This window comes from Ochotona princeps, chromosome 13 (genome assembly GCF_030435755.1).
Source record: "Ochotona princeps isolate mOchPri1 chromosome 13, mOchPri1.hap1, whole genome shotgun sequence".
NCBI lineage: Eukaryota > Metazoa > Chordata > Mammalia > Lagomorpha > Ochotonidae > Ochotona > Ochotona princeps.
The window spans coordinates 8,288,991-8,309,858 of record NC_080844.1 but is presented as its reverse complement, the minus strand read 5'-3'; the positions used below and the strand labels follow the sequence as shown (position 1 = coordinate 8,309,858).

Here is a 20,868-nt window from a genome sequence, read left to right as displayed (position 1 = left end):
GGGATGACAGGTTGCCCAGTCACACAGATAGATAGAGCCATTGGTGTCTCTAAAACCAAATGTGTTGTCACTTCTGCCTGTTGACACTACTCAATGCCTGGCTAGGGCCTCACACGGTGGATGCTTGAACCACCATCCTTCCATTCTGCTCCTGGGGGACCGACCATGAATAACCCCAACCCCTCCTGCAGCGTTGTCCGCGGGCACAGGGCTGCTGGGACTCCCACGACCTGTTTGTTCCTTGTGTCTCTTTTCCCCTCATCCTGTGAGCCTGAGGGTGGCAAGGCTGGGTGAGACTTGGCTTTTGGCCCATGTCTGCCCACAGAAGCACAGTGCTGGGGATATTCATGGGAGCGGGCACCATGCTCAGGCTTGTGTCCACCCAGCCTCAGGACGTGAGCTGAGCCCAGACCTGCTGAGGACAAAAAAAGCTGGAGCTCTTTCATCTGTTGGGTCACAGTCAAGTCTCCAGAGATTGCTTCTTATGTCAACAATTCCTGCAAATAATCCCAAACACTCCAACTCGCAGTCCCCCAGATGACTAAACCCAGAGCCCCTAAAATTCCATTTCACATGCCCTAACCAACGACCATAGTCAGCTGATAGGTGGCCTTCCTCATCCCTCAGGCTCAGCTGGGTAAGTGGCCTTCCTTAAATCTGTTCCCTCACTCCGCAGCGGTCTCACATTGAACTTGAGGCGGGGGGGAGATTTTTCCACTCTCACTTTTTCTCCTCCCCCTGCCCTTTTCCTTTATTGCCCCTTTTCTGTTGTGTGAAAACTCGGGCTTTGTGTTTCAGTCCTCAACCTTGGAGCCTTGTTGTCTCTGCCTGCAGTTGAAGATATCAGAGTGCTCCACTGGGCTGCGTCTTTGGCTGAGCTGCTCCCTGCTGGTTCTTGAGGAATTACACCTGTTCCTCCAGGAGTGTGCTCACTTGCTGTGCCGGTTCAAGTCCTGGCTGTTCTAGCTCTGATCCAGCTCCCTGCTTGTGGTCTGGCAAAGTAGGGGAGGATGTCTCTGTACCCTTGTGCGAGACTGAAAAGAAGCACCTGGATCCTGGTTTTGGACCAGCCCAACATCAATAGTTGCAGCCATTTGGGAGGAATGAACCAGCAGGTGGAAGATTGGGCATTCTTTCTCTTTCAAATAGATAAATAAGTTAATTAACAAACAAATAAATCTTTTGAAAAAGGAAAAAAGAGTATCACACACTCCAAATGAACTGGTGTGCTACATGGGATCTGAACTGATCATTTTATTTTTTTATTTATTTATTTTTTAAAATTATTTTTTAATAATCTTACTTAGTTGATTAGGGAACGAAGTGTCAAGGGCTACAGGGTGAAAGTGGGTAATACCATTGTTTCCACAGCAATATCATTTTACCCTGTATCTGGGGTCAGGGAAAAAACAAAGGGAAAAGCCCCACCCAACCTCCCACCCATCCCAGATCCCCAACGGGAGGCGTGCTCTGAGGGTCCTGCTCATACAGTTTTGATAGTTCATCAGTTCTGGATTGCTGCCAATCTCTCAGTTCCAATCGCAATGAACCCCATTCAGAATCCACTGGCTGAGGGTCTCTTCATGGTTGGGGTTCTAAGATCAGCAGTTCAGTTGGAGGGATCTCCAAAGCAACTTCATCTGAGATGATCCCAGGCCTGATTCTTGTGTGTGCTTGCCAGTACAGAGTCCGACACCATCCGTCACACCAATCAGCTTATGCTCATGCTGGTCGTTGGGATTGCTGGGTTCGTTCTGTTTCCAGCCCTGTCTTCCTCGTGAACCAACGGGTGTTGTAGTCCAATTCGATCCTGCCCACTTCATACTCGGTCCTCACGCAAACCGGTTGGAGCTGCAGCCTAGTTGGGGCGACTCCCTATAACCCCCACCAGTTCTGCCCCCTACCCTGGTTCCCATGCTTGCCAGTATGCACCGCAGGCTTGTCAAGTCTGTCCCACATCCTGTTTAGGTCTCGCACGTGTCGGTGGGCATTGAAGCCCAGCTCAACCCAAGCAACCTACTATCCAGCCCACACACCTACTAGCAGGTGCCCTTCTGTACAGCCACCCCTGCCCCTGTCCTGGTGTTAGTGCTATCCAATGAGAGTGGTAGCCCCGAAGGAGGTGCCCACTATTTCCCTTCTAGGCCACACTCACTCCCAGATTATGCACTCTCCAGGTATGAACTGATCATTTTAATAGTTGAATAACAAGTCCGTGGGAGTTCATTCTATTCTATTTTCCATGCAAATTATGTGTGACTGTATTCCATTTGAAAGGCAGAGTTGGGCAGGGGAAGAGAAGTGGGGGAAGAGAGAGAGAGAGAGAGAGAGAGAGAGAGAGAGAGAGAGAGAGAGAGACTGCATCACCTATTGCTGATTCATTCCCTAAACCCCTGCAACAGCCATACCTGGGTCAGGCTGACTCCAGCAGCTGGGAGGGACGTCCAGGAGTCCCCCATGGGTGGAAAGGACCCAGCCTGAGCGGGAAGCTGCACTTGGAAGTGAGGCAGGACTTGAATGCACACACTCTGCTATGGGATGCAAGCAGTTTTTAAAAATTATTAATTTGCTTGATAAGACAATTTTGGGGAGAGAGGTCTTTCATCCACAGGTTCTCTCACTACATGGTCACAGTTGGCCAGGGCTGAGTCACGCCAAAGCCAGGAGTTAGGAATAATTTCTGGTCTCCTACTGGGGTCATCTGCTTATTTCTCAGGCACTGTAGCAGGGAACTAGATAGGAAGTGGAACTACTGGAACTTGAACAAGAGCCCATATGGGGTGCCAGCATCAGAGGCAGCGGCTTGATGTGCTATGCCACAATACAAGCCCCGGAATGTGGGCATCTGATTTGGCATCTTTATTGCTATGTCAAATGTTTGTCCCAGTACATATTCTTTTTTTTTGTAAAGATTTATTTATTTTTATTACAAAGTCAGATACACAGAGAGGAGGAGAGACAGAGAGGTAGATCTTCCATCTGATGATTCACTCCCCAAGTGAGCGCAATGGCCGGTGCGCGCCGATCCGAAGCCAGGAGCCAGGAACCTCCTCTGGGTCTCCCACATAGATGCAGGATCCCAAAGCTTTGGGCCATCCTTGACTGCTTTCCCAGGCCACAAGTAGGGAGCTGGATGGGAAGCAGAGCTGTCGGGATTAGAACCGGCGCCCAACTCCTCTGGCAGGACACAATCCCTGCAAGTAAGCACAAGAAGCATGATAGGAAACAGCCCAGAATAGGCCATGGAAAGTTTCCCACTGGCATACATTTGGCATGGGTTGGGGGCAGACCAGGCTGGATCAGTACATGTCATCCATCCACTGGCAAATCCAGACACCAGAACAGAGTGTGGGTCGAGCCAGCTTTGGTCATGACAAAGCCCAGGGCACAATATGGAATGCCAGGGTGAGGTTGCCTGTACTGGATGTGACCGCAGCACCCAACCAGCACGCGTGAGAACCAGGAAGGGAGGGGGCAGAACCGGCAGGGGGATTAAGGGACTGGTCCCCTCGCCGGACAGCTACTCCCACTGGAGAGCGTGGGCTGGGATGGGGACAGACCAGACTAAGCAGGGCTACAACACCTGTGTGCCTCATGTGGACTAGATCAGGGAAAAGCCAGGCTGGGCTGATTATTCCTACTGGTGCAAGCACAAATTAGAGTGGGTGAGGGTTGTTTGGGCTTAGCCACAGCATTAGATGGCAGAAGCTGGCACTGGGGGCTAATTCTGTCAAGTCAAACCACAGAACTACCCGAAGAGTGCATAAACCGGGATTGAGAGAGACCCGGGAGGGAAATAGTGGGTTCCCCCCTCTTGGGTTACTACTCCCGCGGGAGGGCATGAAAACTAGGATGGGGGCTGGGGTGGCTAGACAGAGAGGCACTCAACAACATCCGTGAGGGCTGGATAGTTGAGCTGGTTAGATGGAACTAAGCTTTAATACCCATTGACAAGTATGAGAGCCAAATGGGATGTGGGACAGACCGGACTAGTCTGCTACACATACTGGCAAACCAGGGTAGGGGGTGGGCCTGATGGGGGTCATTGTGGGTGCCCCGACTAGGCTGCAGCTCCCACTGGTTGATGTGAGGGCCAAGTACGTGTTGGGCAAAACCAGCTGGACTGCAACACCCATTGGTTCCAGTGCAAGTAGGGATTGAAACCAGAGCCAACCCAGCAATTGCAACCACCAGCTGATCGTGGAGATGGACTGTGCCGGCCCCTGTACTTGTTGAACATACAAGAATCTTGTCTGGGAATACCTCAAAGTTTCTTTGGGGATCTCCCCAATCAAAATGCTGGACTCAGAACCCTAGCCAAGAAAAGACAGAAGAAAGAACAAGTCAATCAACCACCTCAGCTATATGTTGGCAGCGAAATACTGGGCAAACGAAGACTCTATCAATCAGTGGACTCTTCAACAACCTCACCAAGCTGGGAGTGGTGAAAATGGCAGCGATTCATAACTGGTGAACTATTAAAACCACCTGAGCAAGGATCTCAGAGCATGCCCCACATCTGGGACTTGGGGAGGGTGGGAAACTGGCTGAGGCCTCTCCCTCAATATCCCCCTTAACCTCAGATACAAGAAGGAAACAATATGGACATAATAGTCTTACCCACTTCCCTATAGCCCCTGAACCTTTTTACCACAATTAACTATGTAAAGATTGTCAACAATATAATTAAAAAATAAAATAAAAACTGTATAGGGTTAAACAGCAACAGCAGCAACAACAACAACAACAAAAAAAGAACCGGTGCCCATATGGGATCCAGGCGCGTTCAAGGCGAGGACTTTAGCCACTAGGCCACACCACCGGGCCCCCAGTACATATTCTAATTTGGTGTTTGGCATTTTCTGTTTTTAAAAAGGTGAGAATAAGGATGACTGTTGTGGCACCATGCGTTAAACCACCGCTTGCCGTGCCAACATCCCATATGAGGACCAGTCTGAGTCCTGGCTTCTCTGCTTCTGTTCCAACTCCCTACGGACCCCTCCCACCCACGTAGGAGACCCCATGTCCTCCCTGGTTCCTGCCTTTGGCTTGGTCCAGCTATGGCCGCTGTGACTATTTTAGGAGTGATCCAGCAGACGGAATATCTCTTTCCCTCTCTCTCTCTGTAACTCTGCTTCTCAATTAAATAAACCCTTAAAACTTATTTTTTAAAAATGAAAATAAAAAAATTTGAGTATTTGGAATCCTTAAGTGTTTCTTGGTTGCTACTGTGGGGCTTAGTCACAGGAGGCTGTCCTTGTGGACCACATTTCCGGGCCACACCAAGCCACATCGAGAACCTGTGGTTACTCGAGGCTCCACCTTGCCAGAGTGACCTTCTCAGGGATCAGGATTAGAAAACCAACTTTCTCAAACAGGCCAAGCTCTGCTGGCATGACAGTGAAGTTTTTTTCTTTTTAAAATAATTCAGTATTAATTTGAAAAGTAGAGAGTGACATGTCTAATGCCTGGCTCTCTCTCCAATGCCCGCGTTGGCAGGGCCTGGGTCAGGCCGGGGCCAGGAGCTCCACCTGGGTTTCCCCCATGGGTGACAGGGTCCCAAGTGCTGGAACAATCACCTGCACATTAGTGGGAAACTGCTGGTGGAGCTGACCCAGGATTCACCCCAGCACTCTGACGTGATGCCCAAGTGTCTTGCGCGGTGGTGTCTGTATTAATGTGCACTTCTAAGTTTCTTTTTTTCAAAGATTTACTTATTTGCATTTGAAAGGCAGATTTTGGAGAGAAGAAGTGACAAAGAGATCTTCTATCCACTTGGTCACTCCCCAAATGACCGCAGTGGTTGGAGTTGGACCTTCTTCCCAGCTCTCCCACATGAGTGTAGGGGCCCACCTTTTGCAGCTTTCCCAGGCCACAAGTAGGGATGGATTGGAGATGGAGTAGCCTGAACTCAACCCGGGCCTGCTACACCACGGCATCAACCCCTTGTGCAACTCTTACGCAGAAGCACAACCTGATGTGACCCGATAGGTTATTTTCCTGCTCTGCGTCCGTGGCTCACCTTACAGGCAGAGGAACCATGAAATGGTCAACATCAGAAACACCACTCTGCAGTGGGCTTGTTTCTGCTTTCTAGGTTAAGCCCTCTGTCTGTGAACCCAGCTGACTTCATTTCCAGACCTGGAACCCAGACTATAGTTTGTGTTTCCCAGTTCTAGAATTTGAAATGAAGCCAGTTAAGATGGTGAAACTAAATCATTGTCATTTTTGTTCTTGGATAGTCTTTTTTTTTTTAAGATTTATTTTTTATTTGAAAGACAGATTTTTGCAGAGAGAGAAGGAGAGCTAGAGAAATCTTTAATCCGCTGGTTCAACCCCCTCACCCCCCAAATGGCCACAGTGCTCAGAGCTGAGATGATTTGAACCCAGGAGCCAGGAGTTCCTTCTTCGTTTTCTATATAGGTGCAGGGACAGATGCTGAGTTCTGCTGCTTTCCCAGATTGTAGAAAGGGAGATGGATTGGATGTGTAGCTGCAACTTGGACCAGTACTCTATGGGGCGCTGTCACTGCAGGCAGAGGATTAGCTGGTTATGCCACTGTGCCAGACCCAGAACACTGCATCTGGAGTTTGTCTGCATGGTGATGTTCTTGCTTTAGTATCTCCCGGTTGTGCACCTGGCCCTTGAAGTGCTGTTGTTAGACTTCTTTCATTTCATGAACACTTCTTAATTATACTTGTTTATTTATTTATTTCAGCCCCTGGTTTAATTTCTTCTCACATGTTTATTTATTGCATATGAATGTTTTAAAACCGTGGCACTGTGGCTCAACAGCCTAATCCTCCACCTTGTGGCACTGGGCATCCCATATGGGCACTGATTCCTGTCCTAGCTGCTTCACTTCTGACCCAGCTCCCCGCTTATGGCCTGGGAAAGTAGCAGAGGATGGGAGACCTCTGCATCCATGTGGGAGACCCAGAAGAGTTTCCTGTCTCCCGACCTCAGATCCTCTCAGCTCTGGCTGTTGTGGTGATTTGGAGAGTGGTGGGAAAATCTTTCTCTGTCTCTTTTTCTCGCTGTAAATATGCCTGTTAAATTAAAAAAAAAAATTGAGGGTCAGTGTCATGGCACAGAGGGCTAAAGCACCACTTGCAAAGCCAGAAACTCGTATGGGTCCTGACTGCTCCTGTTCAAATCCAGCTCCCTGCTGCGGAGTCAGGGAGAGCAGTAGATGCTGAAGCATGCTTGTGGGCTCTGGATAAAGTTCCTGGCTGCAGCCTGGCCCAGCCCTGGCCATTGCAGGCATTTGAGGAGTGAACCAGGGAATGCAAGATCTCTCTTTCTCTTTCTCTCTCCGTCTTTCTCTCTTTAAGATAAACACATAAATAAAATGACTAAATGGCTGCAATGGCCAGAGCTAAGCTGATCTGAAACCAGGATCCAGGAGCTTCTTCTGTGTTTCTCATGTGGATGCAGGGTCCCAAGGCTTTGGGCTGTCTTCAACTGCTTTCCCAGGCATAAGCGGGGAGCTGGAAGGGAAGTGGAGCAGCTGGGGTGTGAACCGGCACCCAGATGGGATCCCAGCTCATGCAAAGCAAGGACATTAGCCACTAGGTTACCATGCTGGGCCCTAAACCTTTAGAAAAACGTAAGGGCCTGGCTCTATGGCATAATAGCCTAAGCTTCTGCCTGCTGCACCAGCATCCCTTAGAGATTCCAGTTCCTATCTCAGCTGCTTCACTTCCAATCCAGCTTTCTGCCTGTGGACTGGGAAAGCAGCAGCAGGTGGCCCAAGCCTCGGGCTCCTGCACCCACATGGGAGACCCAGAAGAAGCTCCTGGCTTCATATTGGCTCAGCTCCAGCCAACACACCTATGTAGGGAGTGAACCAGTGAGTGGAAGATGTCTCTCTTTGTCCTCTCTGAAGCTCTGCTTTTCAAACACAAATACAATCTTTAAAAAATTTAAAAATTAGTTGAAATTCCATGTACTTAAAATAGTAGCATGATTTTTTTTAAGGAGTATTTATTTGAAGGCTAGAGGGGGAGGGAGAAAGAGAGATCTTTCATCTACAGGTTTAATTTCCTAATGTCCACAGCAGCCAGGGCTACTGAGGCTGAAGCCAGAATTGCATCCGGGTCTCTCACATGGCTGGCCAGGGACCCAGCTGCTTGGGGCATCATCTGCCTTCGTCCCCAAGCATCGATAGGAATCTGTGTTGGAAGTGTGGAGTTGATGGGATTTGATTCAGATCATCTAGCATGGCGAGGCAAGTGTCACAAACTGCAGCTTAACCGGCTGTGCTATGATGCCTGAACTTGGAGTGTTGGTTTCATGTTTGTGTATATACAGTGGATTGATTACTACAGCCAAACTAATTAATATTGCCGGCATGCCACTTTGTCAAAATTGTGTGTGTATGTGTGTGTGTGTGTGTGTGTTGAAGGCATTTGAGACCTATGCCTTTAGTACATTGCAAGTATATAAGACAGTGTACTAACTGTGGTGGCTGTGTGTCATGTTAGATTACTGGAACTCTTCCAACATAAAGGAAGTTTTGTACCCTGTATCTGCCGTCTTCCCCACTTTAACCCCCAACCTCTTTTGAAGTCCATTCTATTCCCGTTCTGGGGGTTTGACTTGTTTTATAGCCCTAGTATAAGTGAAATCACAGCAGTGTTCATCTTCCTATGACTGGCTTATTTCACTTTACATTGACCCATATTGTTGCAAATAGCAGGATTTCCATGATTAAAATTCTTGTTTATTTATTTGACAGGTGGAGAGGGGGTGAGGGAAAAAATTAGTGGGGAGAGACAGAGAGAGAGGGAATCAAGGGTGGGAGCCAGAGAGAGGGAGCTAGGAGTGTGATCCACCTCTCTTGTGTGGATAGCAGGAACCCGATGACTTGAGTCCTCACTGCTGTGCCCTGGCATCTACACTGACAGGAAACTGGAGTCAAGGGACCTGAGCAGGAAGCAAACTCAGACTCTCTGATGTGGGACGCAGGTGTCTTAATTGCTGACCTTAATACCCACTCCTCCTGTATTTTTCCAAAGGCTGAATAGTAGCTCATTATCTGTGATGCGATTTCTTTATCTGTCTGTTGGTGGCCAACTGGATCGTCTCCAGGTCTTGGCAGTTATGACTAATGCAGTAATGAATATGGAAGTGCAGACATGTGTGTGAGATACTGATTTCATTCTCTTTGATTACAGACTCAGAAGATTGCTGGGTCATATGGGACGTCTACTTTTAATTTCCTGAGAAACTTCTGTACAGCTTTTGCTGGGCCCATTTTCACGCCCAGCAGTGTCCTGGGGTTCTCTTTTCTCCACATCTTCATCTACACCACTTATTTTTTTTTTTTAGATTTATTTATTTTTATTGCAAAGTCAGAGATATAGAGAGAAGGAGATACAGAGAGAAAGATCTTCCATCTGCTGGTTCACTTCCCAAGTGGCTTCCGTGGTTGGAGCTGAGCCCAGCCAAAACCAGGAGCCAGGAGCTTCTTTTGGGTCTCCCGTGCAAGCGTAGGAGCCCAAGGCTTTGACCTGTTCTCAACTGCTTTCCCAGGGCACAAGCAGGGAGCTGGATGGGAACTGGAGTAGCGGGCATATGATCCGGCACCCATGTTGGCGTATGCCAGGTAAGGACTTCAGCCACTAGGCTACTGTGCAGGGCCTACCACACCACTTCTTAGCTTGGTCTTTTCTTCAATGTCTATTTCCATTTGCTTGAAAGGCAGAGCAACAGAGAGAAGGAGACAGAGACACAGAGAGCTGTTCCATCCACTGGTCCCACTCCAGATGCCCAGCACAGCTAGGGCTGGGCCAGGCCGAAGCCAGGAGTCCACTGGGCATCCCACGTGGGTGTCAGAGGCCCAGGTACTCGAATTGCCATCCATGGTCTCCCAGGATGCAGTGGCAGAGAGTTGGATCTGGAGCAGATTAGCTGGGCTCGAGCCAGCACTCCCGTATGCAGTGTGGGCTCTAAGCCTCTGCACAACGCCTGCCCCATCTTTTCAACAGCAGTCACTGTGACAGGCGCGAGGGGAAGTCTCACTGTGGTTTTCTGTGTGTTTCCCTGATCCATGACCCTGAACACCCGTATGACTTCCTCCTTAAGTGTAGTTTGACTCTCAGCTGACTTTCACTGCTTGCCCTCTTCTTGGGGAATGCCCCGTGCGGGTATGGGGCTCATGCCTACCAAACTGATCTCAAATAGGGTATAGCTTTTTAATCTCATTCCTCCTTTTCCTTAATTTTAAAATTGCTACTTTGGCTTGGCGTGATGACGCAGTGGCTAAATCCTCACCTTGCACACTTGGGATACCATATGGACACCAGTTTATGTCCCAGCTGCTCCACTTGCCATCCAGCTCCCTGCTTGTGGCCTGGGAAAGCAGTAGAGGATGGTCCAAAGCCTTGGGACCCTGCACCTGTTCGGGAGACCCAGAAGAGCTCCTGGCTCCCGGCTTCAGATTGGCTCAGCTCCAGCTGTTGCAACCACCAGTGTTTGAAAGATCTTTGTCTCTGTATCTCCTTCTCTCAGTAAATCTACCTGTTCAATAAAAATAAAATGAATCTTTAAACGATTTCCACTGTGTAGGCACCGCTTCTGACAGCCTGCTATCTGCGATTGATCTTCTTTCTCACAATTGCGTTGCTGAGCGATGTCGTTTCCTGTTGGGGATCCCCTGCGGTCCGGCTGGCTCCTCTCAGGGATCTGGGATGTCTGTTTCACAGTCTTCTTTTGTCACGGCTGTCACTTGGGACCAGTCCTCAGCAGCATGTAGAGTAATAGCTTTCCTGTGTCGTCTCTGAGGGGGTCTTTCCCGGAAGTTTTTTTTCTATGCAATATAGTTTGGAAATTCTTTTCTAGCATCTGAAAATAGTACATTTTATGGTTATGTAAAAAGAAAAAATGAAGTGCCAGATTGTATGCCTGTGGGTTCCTATCTTTCCTTTTGGAAAGTCGGAGGATGTAAGAAATGCACATCTCTTGGGGCCAGCACTGTGGCAATGCAGGCTAAGCCCGTATGGATGCCGGTTCAAGTCCCGGGTGCTCCACTTATGATTTAGCTCCCTGTTAATGCTCCTGGGGAAACAGTGGAGGATGGCTTAGAGCCTCGGGTCCCTGCATCCACATGGGAGACCTGGAAGACACCCATGGCTTCTGGCTTTGTCTTGGCCCAGCCCAGGTCACTCTGACCATTTGGGGAGTCAACCTGCAGATAAAAGTCTTTCCCGTCTCCCCATTGCTCTCTGTAACTATGCTGTTCAAATAAATACATCTTTTTAAAAAAAAGTACACATCTCTGTTTGGGGAGAGAAAGTACTGGAAGGATGTACCAGAGGCTGAAGAGCCTGGCTGTGTACAGGGAAGAAGCAACACCGGGCAGGGCACTGGAAGGGGGATGGTTTCAGGCTGGTAGGGATGAGGACATAGTGCACGATTTTATCCTCTTGGCTGGCAGCACATGGTCCTGTGGTCTGAATATATGTCTCCCTAGACTCAGTGGCTGGATTCCCAAAGCCTGGCTTCACTGGTACTAAGAGAGTGGCAACCCCATCTCGCTGTGGAGTTTGGAGGCGAGTCCCATGGGAGGTGAGTGCACAGGCTCATGTGGGTGGAGCCCCCATGCTTGAATCCCAGTGGCCTTCCACCAGCACCTGGACACAGGTGCTCCCTGGCTCCTGGACCGCCTCAAACCTCACCCAGCAAGAACAGAGCCTTCCGATCTGGGCCTTGAACTTCCAAAACGAAGAGCCAGAATAATCCTCTTTATGCGACTATCTTCATCATGTGTAACGGAGACAGGTTCCTTCATTAGGCTTTGTATTCCTTTCCGGGTTCTCCCCGTCTCCACACTCTCCTCTTTGGCACTGTCTATTTTTTGGCTATGTGAACACCACCGTGTGTTTATTTTCTTTACCGCCATAAAATATTTGAGGCAGGCTACCTTGATAGAGAAAGAAGTTTAGGGCTTGGAGCTGTGGCATAGTGAGGAGTCAGGAAAGAAAAAGTAAGCTTGGAACACAGTGTCTTGATTGGATCCTGCAAGGCCCAAAGCAAGAAGAACTGTGCATGTGTCATGGGGCAGAGCCCATGTGACGCATCGCTCACAGGACAGTGGGTGAGCAATTCTGAAAAGCTTTGTATGTATCCTGGAATAGAATGTGTAAGCTTCTTGGAAAAGTAAAGCAATTACATCTTAGTTTTTTTTTCCATAAAACATATTTCCATGAAATTTCTGAAGACCCCACCTTGTTCATACAATTTTAAACTCTTTGCACCTACATTATCTTCTAATTTTATTTTCTATTTTGAAATACCTGCATACATTTCCCATCTTGGCCTGCTGAGGGTCACAGTTGCAACCGTAGGAGCAGTGAGCACATCTGGTGCCCAGCCCTGGTGTCTAAACCCTGTCCTTCAAGGCCAGGAAGTGGGGCTTGGGGCTGGGGCTGCCCCCTGTGGTCACTGATTGGAGCCCAGCTGTTCCAGTTATGGTTCAGCTCCCTGCTAATGCACCTGGGAGAGCAGCGGAGGATGGCCCATGCCCTTGAACCCTGCACCCACGGGGGAGAACTGGAAGAAGCTCCAGGAACCTAGCTCCTGGTGACCCAGCCCCAGCTGTTGTGACCATTTGGGGAGTGAACTAGAAGATGGAAGATCTCTTCCTCTCTCTCTCTCTCTAATTCTACCTTTCAAATAAATAAATGAGTCTTGAATAAAGAAGAAAAAATGAACCAGAGCTCCTAGGAGAAGTGATTGCTTGTAGTTCTGGAGTGAGGGAAATATAGAAAGATCCTGGAATGCTTTAGAGTACCATCCGGTTAGGAAACTTTGCAGTAAACAGATAATACACATTTTTATTTTTATTTTTTTTAAAAGATTTTATTCATTTTATTACAGCCAGATATACACAGAGGAGGAGAGACAGAGAGGAAGATCTTCCGTCCGATGATTCACTCCCCAAGTGAGCCGGTGTGTGCCGATGCGTGCTGATCCTAAGCCGGGAACCAGGAACCTCTTCCGGGTCTCCCATGCAGGTGCAGTGTCCCAATGCATTGGACCGTCCTCAACTGCTTTCCCAGGCCACAAGCAGGGAGCTGGATGGGAAGTGGAGCTGCCGGGATTAGAACCGGCGCCCATATGGGATCCCGGGGCTTTCAAGGCGAGGACTTTAGCCGCTAGGCCACGCCACCGGGCCCACACACATTTTTATTTTTGAAGATTTATTTACTTTTATTGGATAGGCAGTTGTACACCCATACACACAGATACAATCTTCCATCCATTGGGTCATTCCCCAAATGACCACAACAGCTGGAGCTGGGCCAATCTGAAACCAGGAGCCAGAAGCTTCTTTTTGGTCTCCCACGTGAATGCAGGGTCCCAAGGCTGTGGGCCGCCCTCCTCTGCTTCCCAAGGCCATACGCAGAGAGCTAGGTTGGAACTGGAGCAGCTAGTACTCAAACTGGTAGCCACATGGGATGCTGGCACTGCAGGCAGAGGTTTAGCTCTATAAGCCACTGCTCCAGGCCCATGGCCAGATGATTTTCCATAAGCAAGTTGGGACTATTCAACAGAGAAAGGACAATCTTCAACAAGTACCACTGTGAAAACTAGACATCTGGGTACTGAGGAGTCAAGTTAGACCCTTACCTACATCACAAAAACGAACTCCGATGCTTCAAAGCCCAAATACATCAAAGCCAGAGCTATGAAACTCTTAGTGGGAGGCAGCCAGTGAGGAATGCCTTTTGGCTTAGAGCTAGAGGGAGGAGAGAGAGAGAGAGAGAAAGAGAGAGAAAGAGAGAGAGATAAAGTTGTTGGTGCCTGAGGCCCCCTCCTTGCTAGGCCTGGTTGGGCAATGGCCTCTTTCTCTGTCCATGGTGGTGACATCTGTCTGATGCCCCTGGCCTACAAGCCCTCCTTAGTCCCTTACCTCTGCCCTACCTCTGTGAACTGCCTTTTGGGGATCACAGTACCCTCTGATTCCCACCAGAAGGGGGCTGATCCCCCACACTCCAGCAGGCCAAGACCCTAGGAGTGTGGACGTGGCTCCCTGTGGCCTGAAGTGTGGTCAGTGTGACAGGAATGGAGGGTACAGTGAGCCCCATGGGGCAGTGGGAGGAAAGCACGGGCAGCGGACACGAATCCCACCCCGACCTGGGGACAGCTGTGGTCCAAACGACAGGAGAGACTGTCACCCTGCCAGACAAACAACCCCTGAGCACGCAGCCACCTAAAACAATTTTTTTTTTTTTAGAATTGATAATTACTAAGTCGGCCAACTACTCTCTGAAAAATTGGCTGTCTTTGATTTGATGAATCAGCCAGTTGGTCTTTGGCCAAACTGGGTGTAGCTGGGCGAATGGCACCTGGAGGATTAGTCTGTTCCTGTCTAAGCCAGCTTCTCCCCGCCCAAAAGGGGAAGGACTTGATCTGTCTCAGGACATGCTAGTGTGGGTGACCGTGTTCAAGCGCTACAACACAGGGTATGGCAGGGGGTGCGAGAGGGTTCCCGTGCAAGCCAGGCTTCTCCCGAGATGGGGTTGGGGAGCGGAGGATTGTACATGATACCAACCATGCTTAGGAGTCAGACTTCAGAGGGCATGCTTGGGCACACAGGCCAGGACTTGAGGGTGAGAGGGGAGGGAGCTAGGGCTCAGCTAGAGATGGGTGGGCTTAAAACCAAGCAGAACTGGCCTGGGCCAGGAATTCAAGGGTCTAGGGCCTAAGTCTGGTCCTGGCAGTTTGGCCTGGGCAGGCCTTGTGACTTCTGGCCCCACATTGGGCAAGGAGGATCTATGTGTGACCCCAGCCTTGGCCATGAGAGCCAGGATCACAGTGTGTCGCCATTCACAGTCAAAGCACAGAGTGTGAGGGAGAGGGACAGACAGGGGCCTGTGATCAGGGGGTAGAGACCTGACCAGGAAAGGGCAGGATGGCTGCTCCCAGAGGCTCCTGGCTGGGCACTGGGGCCAGCATCCTAGCCAGGGCCTCTGGTCACAGGTGGGAGAGAAGGGGCCAGGGCAGGGGTGCAGCGCAGTGGGATCTGGAAGTCATTGGGGGGCCCTGGCTCCGGTGGGTGGGGCTCACTCATCTCCAAGTGACAGGTTCAGGGCGCGTCCCCAATGAGTCCCAAGGCTCTGTTCTCGCCCTCCCTAGGAATGCCCTCCCATCCCTGCAGCTCTGGCCTGATGCTCCTGGGTGGAACAGCTGGGATCTGACCATCATGAGGTCAGGAAGTCATCTGTACTTGCTTGGGCTTCAGTGTACCACCCACGCCATTCCACCAGTTCCTCCAGGCCTGTAGGCTGCTGCAGATCCCCGTGTTCACAGCACATGTGAGGGCAGTGTCAATGTGTTCCTTTTTGTTTTCTTTTGTAAAGGTTTATTGATTTATTTGAAAGGCAGGTATATACATGTAGAGAGGGCTTTCATCCACTGGTTTACTCCCCGAATGGCTACAAAGGATGGAGCTGAGCAGATCTGAAGCCAGGAGCCTGGAGCTTCTTTCTGGGTCTCCCACCAGGTGCAGGAGCCCTAAGGACTTAAGCCATCCTCCGTTTCTTTCCCATGTCATAAGCAGAGAGTTGGATCAGCAGAGAAGTAGTCAGGACTCAGACTGGTATTGATGCTGGTATACCAGTGCTGCAGACAGCAGCCTCACATGCTATTGCACAGCGCCAGCTCTGGGGGGGCTGTTTTACTTAAATAGGGTTGCTCTACACTGACCCCACTCTGCCTCTGCCTGAGGGAGGTGGCAGAGACAGGTGTGGGCTGTGGCCTCGTGCCCTCATGACCTACAGTACCCACTGTTCACCCCAGCCAGAGCCTTGGGGCCTCCCTCGGCTTTGTCGGGCTTAGGCTGGGAGGGCCGTGATCTGACAAACACCAGGTGAGGTCCCACCACGCCCAGGAGGTCAGCTCAGAGGGCCTACATGGAGGAGGCAGCCTGCTCCAGGCCTGGATCATGTGACCCATACATAAGGTGGGGGCTGACCATCACAGGCCACAGCCCACTGGCCTGCAGGCGGCCTGGTGGACCCCTTTTGGTTGGTCAGGGCTCCCTGTCAACTGCCTAATGCATCCAAGATGAGGGCTGGCATAGGTGCTTCCCAGAAGCTTCCCACTGGTGCTGGGTGACACAGCAGGAAAGCATGGTTGCTCCATTTCAAAGATGAGGAAACTGAGGCTCGGGTTGGGTTAGTGACTAAGGGAGGCAGCATGTAGCATGTGGCTTGAGGCATCTCTGTCCCTCCTGAGTAGCCAGGGAAGTCACCCGGCCGCTCAGCGGGTGATGCATCAGGAGCCAGCAAAGCTGCCTTCTGGGGTACATTCTGGCTCAGGTCAGACTGTCCCCAGAACCGCCCCTGACTCCCGAGGGTGCTGATGTGTCCTTCTGAGGGACCTCCATGGGCAGGAGCACTGCCCAGCTCCTAGGGACTCTCCAGGCCCCACCGTCCTGTGCTGGGTCCCTTGGGAGCTCCAAGAATGAGGGGTCAGCTGATGAGCCAGCCAAAGTGATTGTGTCCTGGGCACAGCACTACCTCGAGACTCCTATCTGCCCAGTGGAGGCTGCCAGCATCCTAGCAGAGCCAGGCAGGGTGACAGCCCCACTCCACTCATGTTCTGGACCTGAGTGACTATGTGGTCTGTCTAGACCCTTGATGAGGCCTCCTTGTGGGCCTGAGTCACAGACTGAAAGCCCTAGGCCTGGTCCCACCAGGTCCCTGCCAGTGCCAAGCCTGGGGATCTTGAACCCCAGGGTCAGACCTGGCCAATGTCTTCAAGGGCTGCCTCCCCCACCTCCCCCTGAACACTCAGGTCCCCTGCCTTGTGCCTTCCCATACCTGCCCATCTTGCCAGGATCCCTAGGAAGCCAGGTGCCAGGTGCTCATGCTGCCAGAGGGGCAGTGCCAGCACCATGGTGCAGGAGCAGCCCCACCCAGGCTCTTCCACTTGCTGCCGCCTGCACTGACTCATCTGCCCAGCCTGCCCTGCAGCCAGCCAAGCATCACAGGCATCTATAAAAGCCCGCCGTCCCAGTCCCCAGCACACTGCCTGTTGACTACCTGCTGCTGTACACGATGCTGGGAGGCCTGGGCAAGCTGGCGGCCGAGGGCCTGGCCCACCGCACTGAGAAGGCCACTGAGGGGGCTGGTAAGGGGTTTGGGTCTCCTTTGCACTCATGCCAGGGCGGGGCAGGACGGCCGACTCGCCTGGACCCGTCGAAAACCGATTGCAGCGAGACAGCAGAAAGCCCATAACCCTGTCAGGAGCTCTGGTCTACCAGCCCCACTGGGCCGGGAGGGAATTGAGGGGTGCAGAGACAAGGTAGAGTAGCCTAGGGCGGGGTCGTGAGAGCCCCGCTGAACGCAGCAGCTGTCGCTCCTCGGTTCTGTGACCCAGGCTCAGCCTGCCCCTGGTACCTGTGCCTGAGGACCAGGAGGCCAGGGCGAGTCCAGAGGACACTCCTGGGGACACAGGGGCAGGCAGACACCTGGTGGACAGCTGACCACTTTGATCTTTCTCTCTGGGAATCGGGGATCGGGGAGCTCTCCTTCCAAACAGCCTGGGTAGGGGAACAGAAGGTGATGCTTGACTTTGGCTGTGAACTTCCTTAGGAAATCACCAAAACCAAGCCTGTCCGGGTGGGATGTGCATACGGCTGGGAAGACACAGGGGCTGGCTTTGGCCGTCCTGCCCTGAAGGTCTCGCCTGCCACAGGAGCCCTTCCTGCATCTCTCCCCAGTGTCTTGTTTTGGCACGATTCTCAAGCAAACACTGCAGGAGAGGGTAGAGAGGAAGTCAGAACACAGGAGACCCCTCCAAAGTGGGCATGGCACCCCCATCTTGCCTTGGGGGACTTGGTTGTGCTGGAGGAGGTATGGGAGCTGTCCCGAAACAGTCACCTTGGATTATCCCAGAGGCGTAAGGCACTGTGACCTGGCAGAGACTGCCTTCCCAGCTGGCAGGAGGCTGATTCCTGGGCAGCCCAGGCTGTGCCACATGGCAGGGCACGGAGGCCTCTAGGGCTTTCCCCAGCTCTCAGCGTGCACGTCCCAGCAGCCAGCCCCTGCTGGATCTTTGAAAGCCCCCAGCTGTAGCGAATGGGTGGAGACGGTGGAGAATTGGGGGTTGGGCTCTTCTTGTTGGCCCCAGCTGGAGCTGCAGGGCAGCAAGGTTGCACCGCACCCTCACACTGCACCTGTCTCCTGATTTCAGCTCACGCCGTGGAAGAAGTGGTGAAGGAGGTGGTGGAACATGCCAAGGAGGCTGGAGAGAAAGGTGACTGAGGCCTGGGGAGGAGGAGGTGCAGAGGGAGGCGGGGAAGGCAGGGGAGCCCAGGAGGAAGCTGGGAGCCCTGGGGCCAAGCCCTTCCTGGCCCATCCAGTGACTCTGTGATGCTGCTCATTCCCTAGATGGCTGCAGTGGCCGGAGTTGAGCCAATACAAAGCTAGGAGCCAGAAACTTCTGGGTCTCCCATGTGGATGTAGGGCTCCAGGGCCTTGGACCACCCTCTGCTGCTTTCCCAGTCTGTAAGCAGGGAGCTGGATCAGAAACGGAGTAGTCAGGACTAGAAGCGGCACCCATATGGGATGCTAGTGCCGCAGCTGGAGGATTAGCTTGCTGTACCACTGCACTGGCCCTGGATTGTTTTGTTTTTGTTTATGTTTTTTTTCTTTATTTTGTTTGTTTGTAATTCACATTCTGATGAACTGTTTGGAGACTACTCTTAGACTCCAGAGGAATCAGGGGATTTGATTGTAAACATATGCATTTGTTGAATTATTAGTAGCTAAGACTGCTGTGTTAAACTGTTGAGAAGCCACAGGCAGGCTCTGCTCACGTCCCAGGTGCTGAAAGAGCCACACCACATATCTGCTGAGGGTCGCTGCTGTGGGGCCCTCTGCCTGTGTCCTCTCATGGTGGGAGAAGCATGGGGGTCTCCTATAAGGGCTCTGAGCCATTGGTGGGTGCTATCCACCTGGGTAACCCAACAGCTTCCCACATGCCTCTCCTCTTAGCAATACCAGCTCGCTGGAGGTGAGGGTTTCAACACAGGGATTTGGTGGTGAAATAAACATTCACCCCGTGATAACAAAACTTACTCGGGCATTATCTTGGGGAGACAAGAAGAGATTTCAATGACAACAAAAGATCTATCAGGCAATATGGACATGTTCGGTACATTTACCAATATACAATTCCAAAATTTCTCATAGTAAAAGAAAATTAATACATTAGACTCATAGAAAAATCACATGCTAATGGAAAATATTTGTAATATGAAAAGTAATCCAAAAAGCTCCATGGAACTAATACAGTTTTAAGAAGATGCTCTGCTTGACTTGTAACTGGGAACTGCAAGGTGTTGGGGGAGAAAGCTGGGTAGCAATGTGTTCTTCCTGGACCCCCCATCTCATGAGCCAGGAAGGTCACCATGGGCAACTCAAGCCCCAGCCACTCCCCCAGCCAGTGACGGTTCACTGACATTTCCCCCTTTCCTTCCCCGCAGCCCTTAGTGAAGCCCTGAAGAAAGCCCAAGAGTCAGGAGACAAAGTGGTGAAGGAAGTCACCGAGAAAGTGACGAACACAGTTACCGACGCTGTCACCCACGCGGCAGAAGGCCTGGGAAAACTGGGAAACCAGTGAGCATGCCCGCACCATGCCGCCCCTCCCTCAATCTCAATAAAGAACCCTGAAATGCACACGCACCAAGGCCTCGATTTATTTCTGTTTGGTTGGAGACACAGGCGAAGTGCTTTTCCTCAGAAACACCGTATTCCCGCAGCGTCTCATGTGCTTGGTTGGCACACGGGCACAGTGGGCACCTGCTGCAGGCAGCTGGCTGGTCAGGTCCTTCTCTCCCACACCAAGACTCCTTAAGCTATGCAATGAGCTCCTAAAGAGTTGGTAATAATATCTGTATGTTTTAATTTTTTTTAAAGATTTGTCCACTAATTTGAATACAAACTTACACAAAGGTTTTTCATTGGCTGGTTCACTCCCTAAATTAAAAAATTATTTAAAAATAAGATTTACATAGAAAAGGAGAGCAGAAATCTTCCCTCTGTTCATTCCCCAAATGGCTGCAACTGCCAAAGCTGAGTCAATCTAAAGCCAGGAGCCCAGAGCCTGCACACGGGTGCAGGGTTCCAAGGCTTTGGGCCATCCTCGACTACTTTCCCAGGACATAAGCAGGGAGCTGGATGGGAAGTGGAACAGCAAGGACTCAAATCGGGATATTGGCACTTGAAGGTGGAGGATTAGCCCATTGAACTATGCACTGGTCATAGCTAAATACATATACATATATTTAAAGATTTTTACGTGAGGTTTACTTATTTTTATTGCAAAGACAGGTGTACAGAGAGAAGGAGATAGAGAAAGCTCTTCCGTTCATTGATTCACTTCCCAAGTGGCCACAACAGCCAGAGCTGAGCTGATCTGAAGCCAGGAGCCAATAACTTCTTCCGAGTCTCCCATGTGGATCCAGGGTCCCAAGGCTGTTTTCCCAGGCCACAGGCAGGGAGCTGGAAGGGAAGTGGAGCAGCCTGGATACCAACTGGCACACATATAGGATCCCGATGCATGAAAGGCGAGGACTTTAGCCACTAGGCCAGTACCAGCTTACTGAAACTTATGCCTCGAGAAGTGCTCTGGCTCACTGACCTTGTCACCACTTGTGTAACAAGATAAGCACAGAAACTGAGAGTGCCTGGAACCTCTTAACAGCTCCTGACATTTCCCAGATGTCCCGGAGGCCATCGCTGGCTGGTTCTTGCTGAAGGAGCTGCAGACTGGTGCAGGTTGTTGAACTGGTACAGCAGGTTGCATGTATGCTAATCGCAGCAGTAGGAGCATGGGATGTGATGCAGCCAA

At 51.0% G+C, this 20,868-nt stretch overlaps 1 protein-coding gene across 2 annotated transcripts; it reads left to right on the top strand.

The window, feature by feature from the left end:
- The first annotated feature begins 11,391 nt into the window (after positions 1 to 11,391).
- FAM25A (family with sequence similarity 25 member A) lies at positions 11,392 to 19,688 on the top strand. 2 transcript variants are annotated; one of them, XM_058671512.1, is made up of 4 exons: positions 11,392 to 11,571; positions 16,849 to 17,142; positions 18,208 to 18,270; positions 19,502 to 19,688. In XM_058671512.1, the coding sequence occupies exons 2-4, from the start codon at positions 17,070 to 17,072 to the stop codon at positions 19,636 to 19,638; spliced, it is 273 nt and encodes a 90-aa protein (XP_058527495.1). In that variant the 5' UTR covers positions 11,392 to 11,571; positions 16,849 to 17,069; the 3' UTR covers positions 19,639 to 19,688. The 2 variants fall into 2 exon arrangements, with proteins under 2 accessions (XP_058527495.1, XP_004583602.2); XM_004583545.2 differs by lacking the exon at positions 11,392 to 11,571 and having other exon boundaries at positions 16,695 to 17,142.
- The last annotated feature ends 1,180 nt before the right edge of the window (positions 19,689 to 20,868 follow it).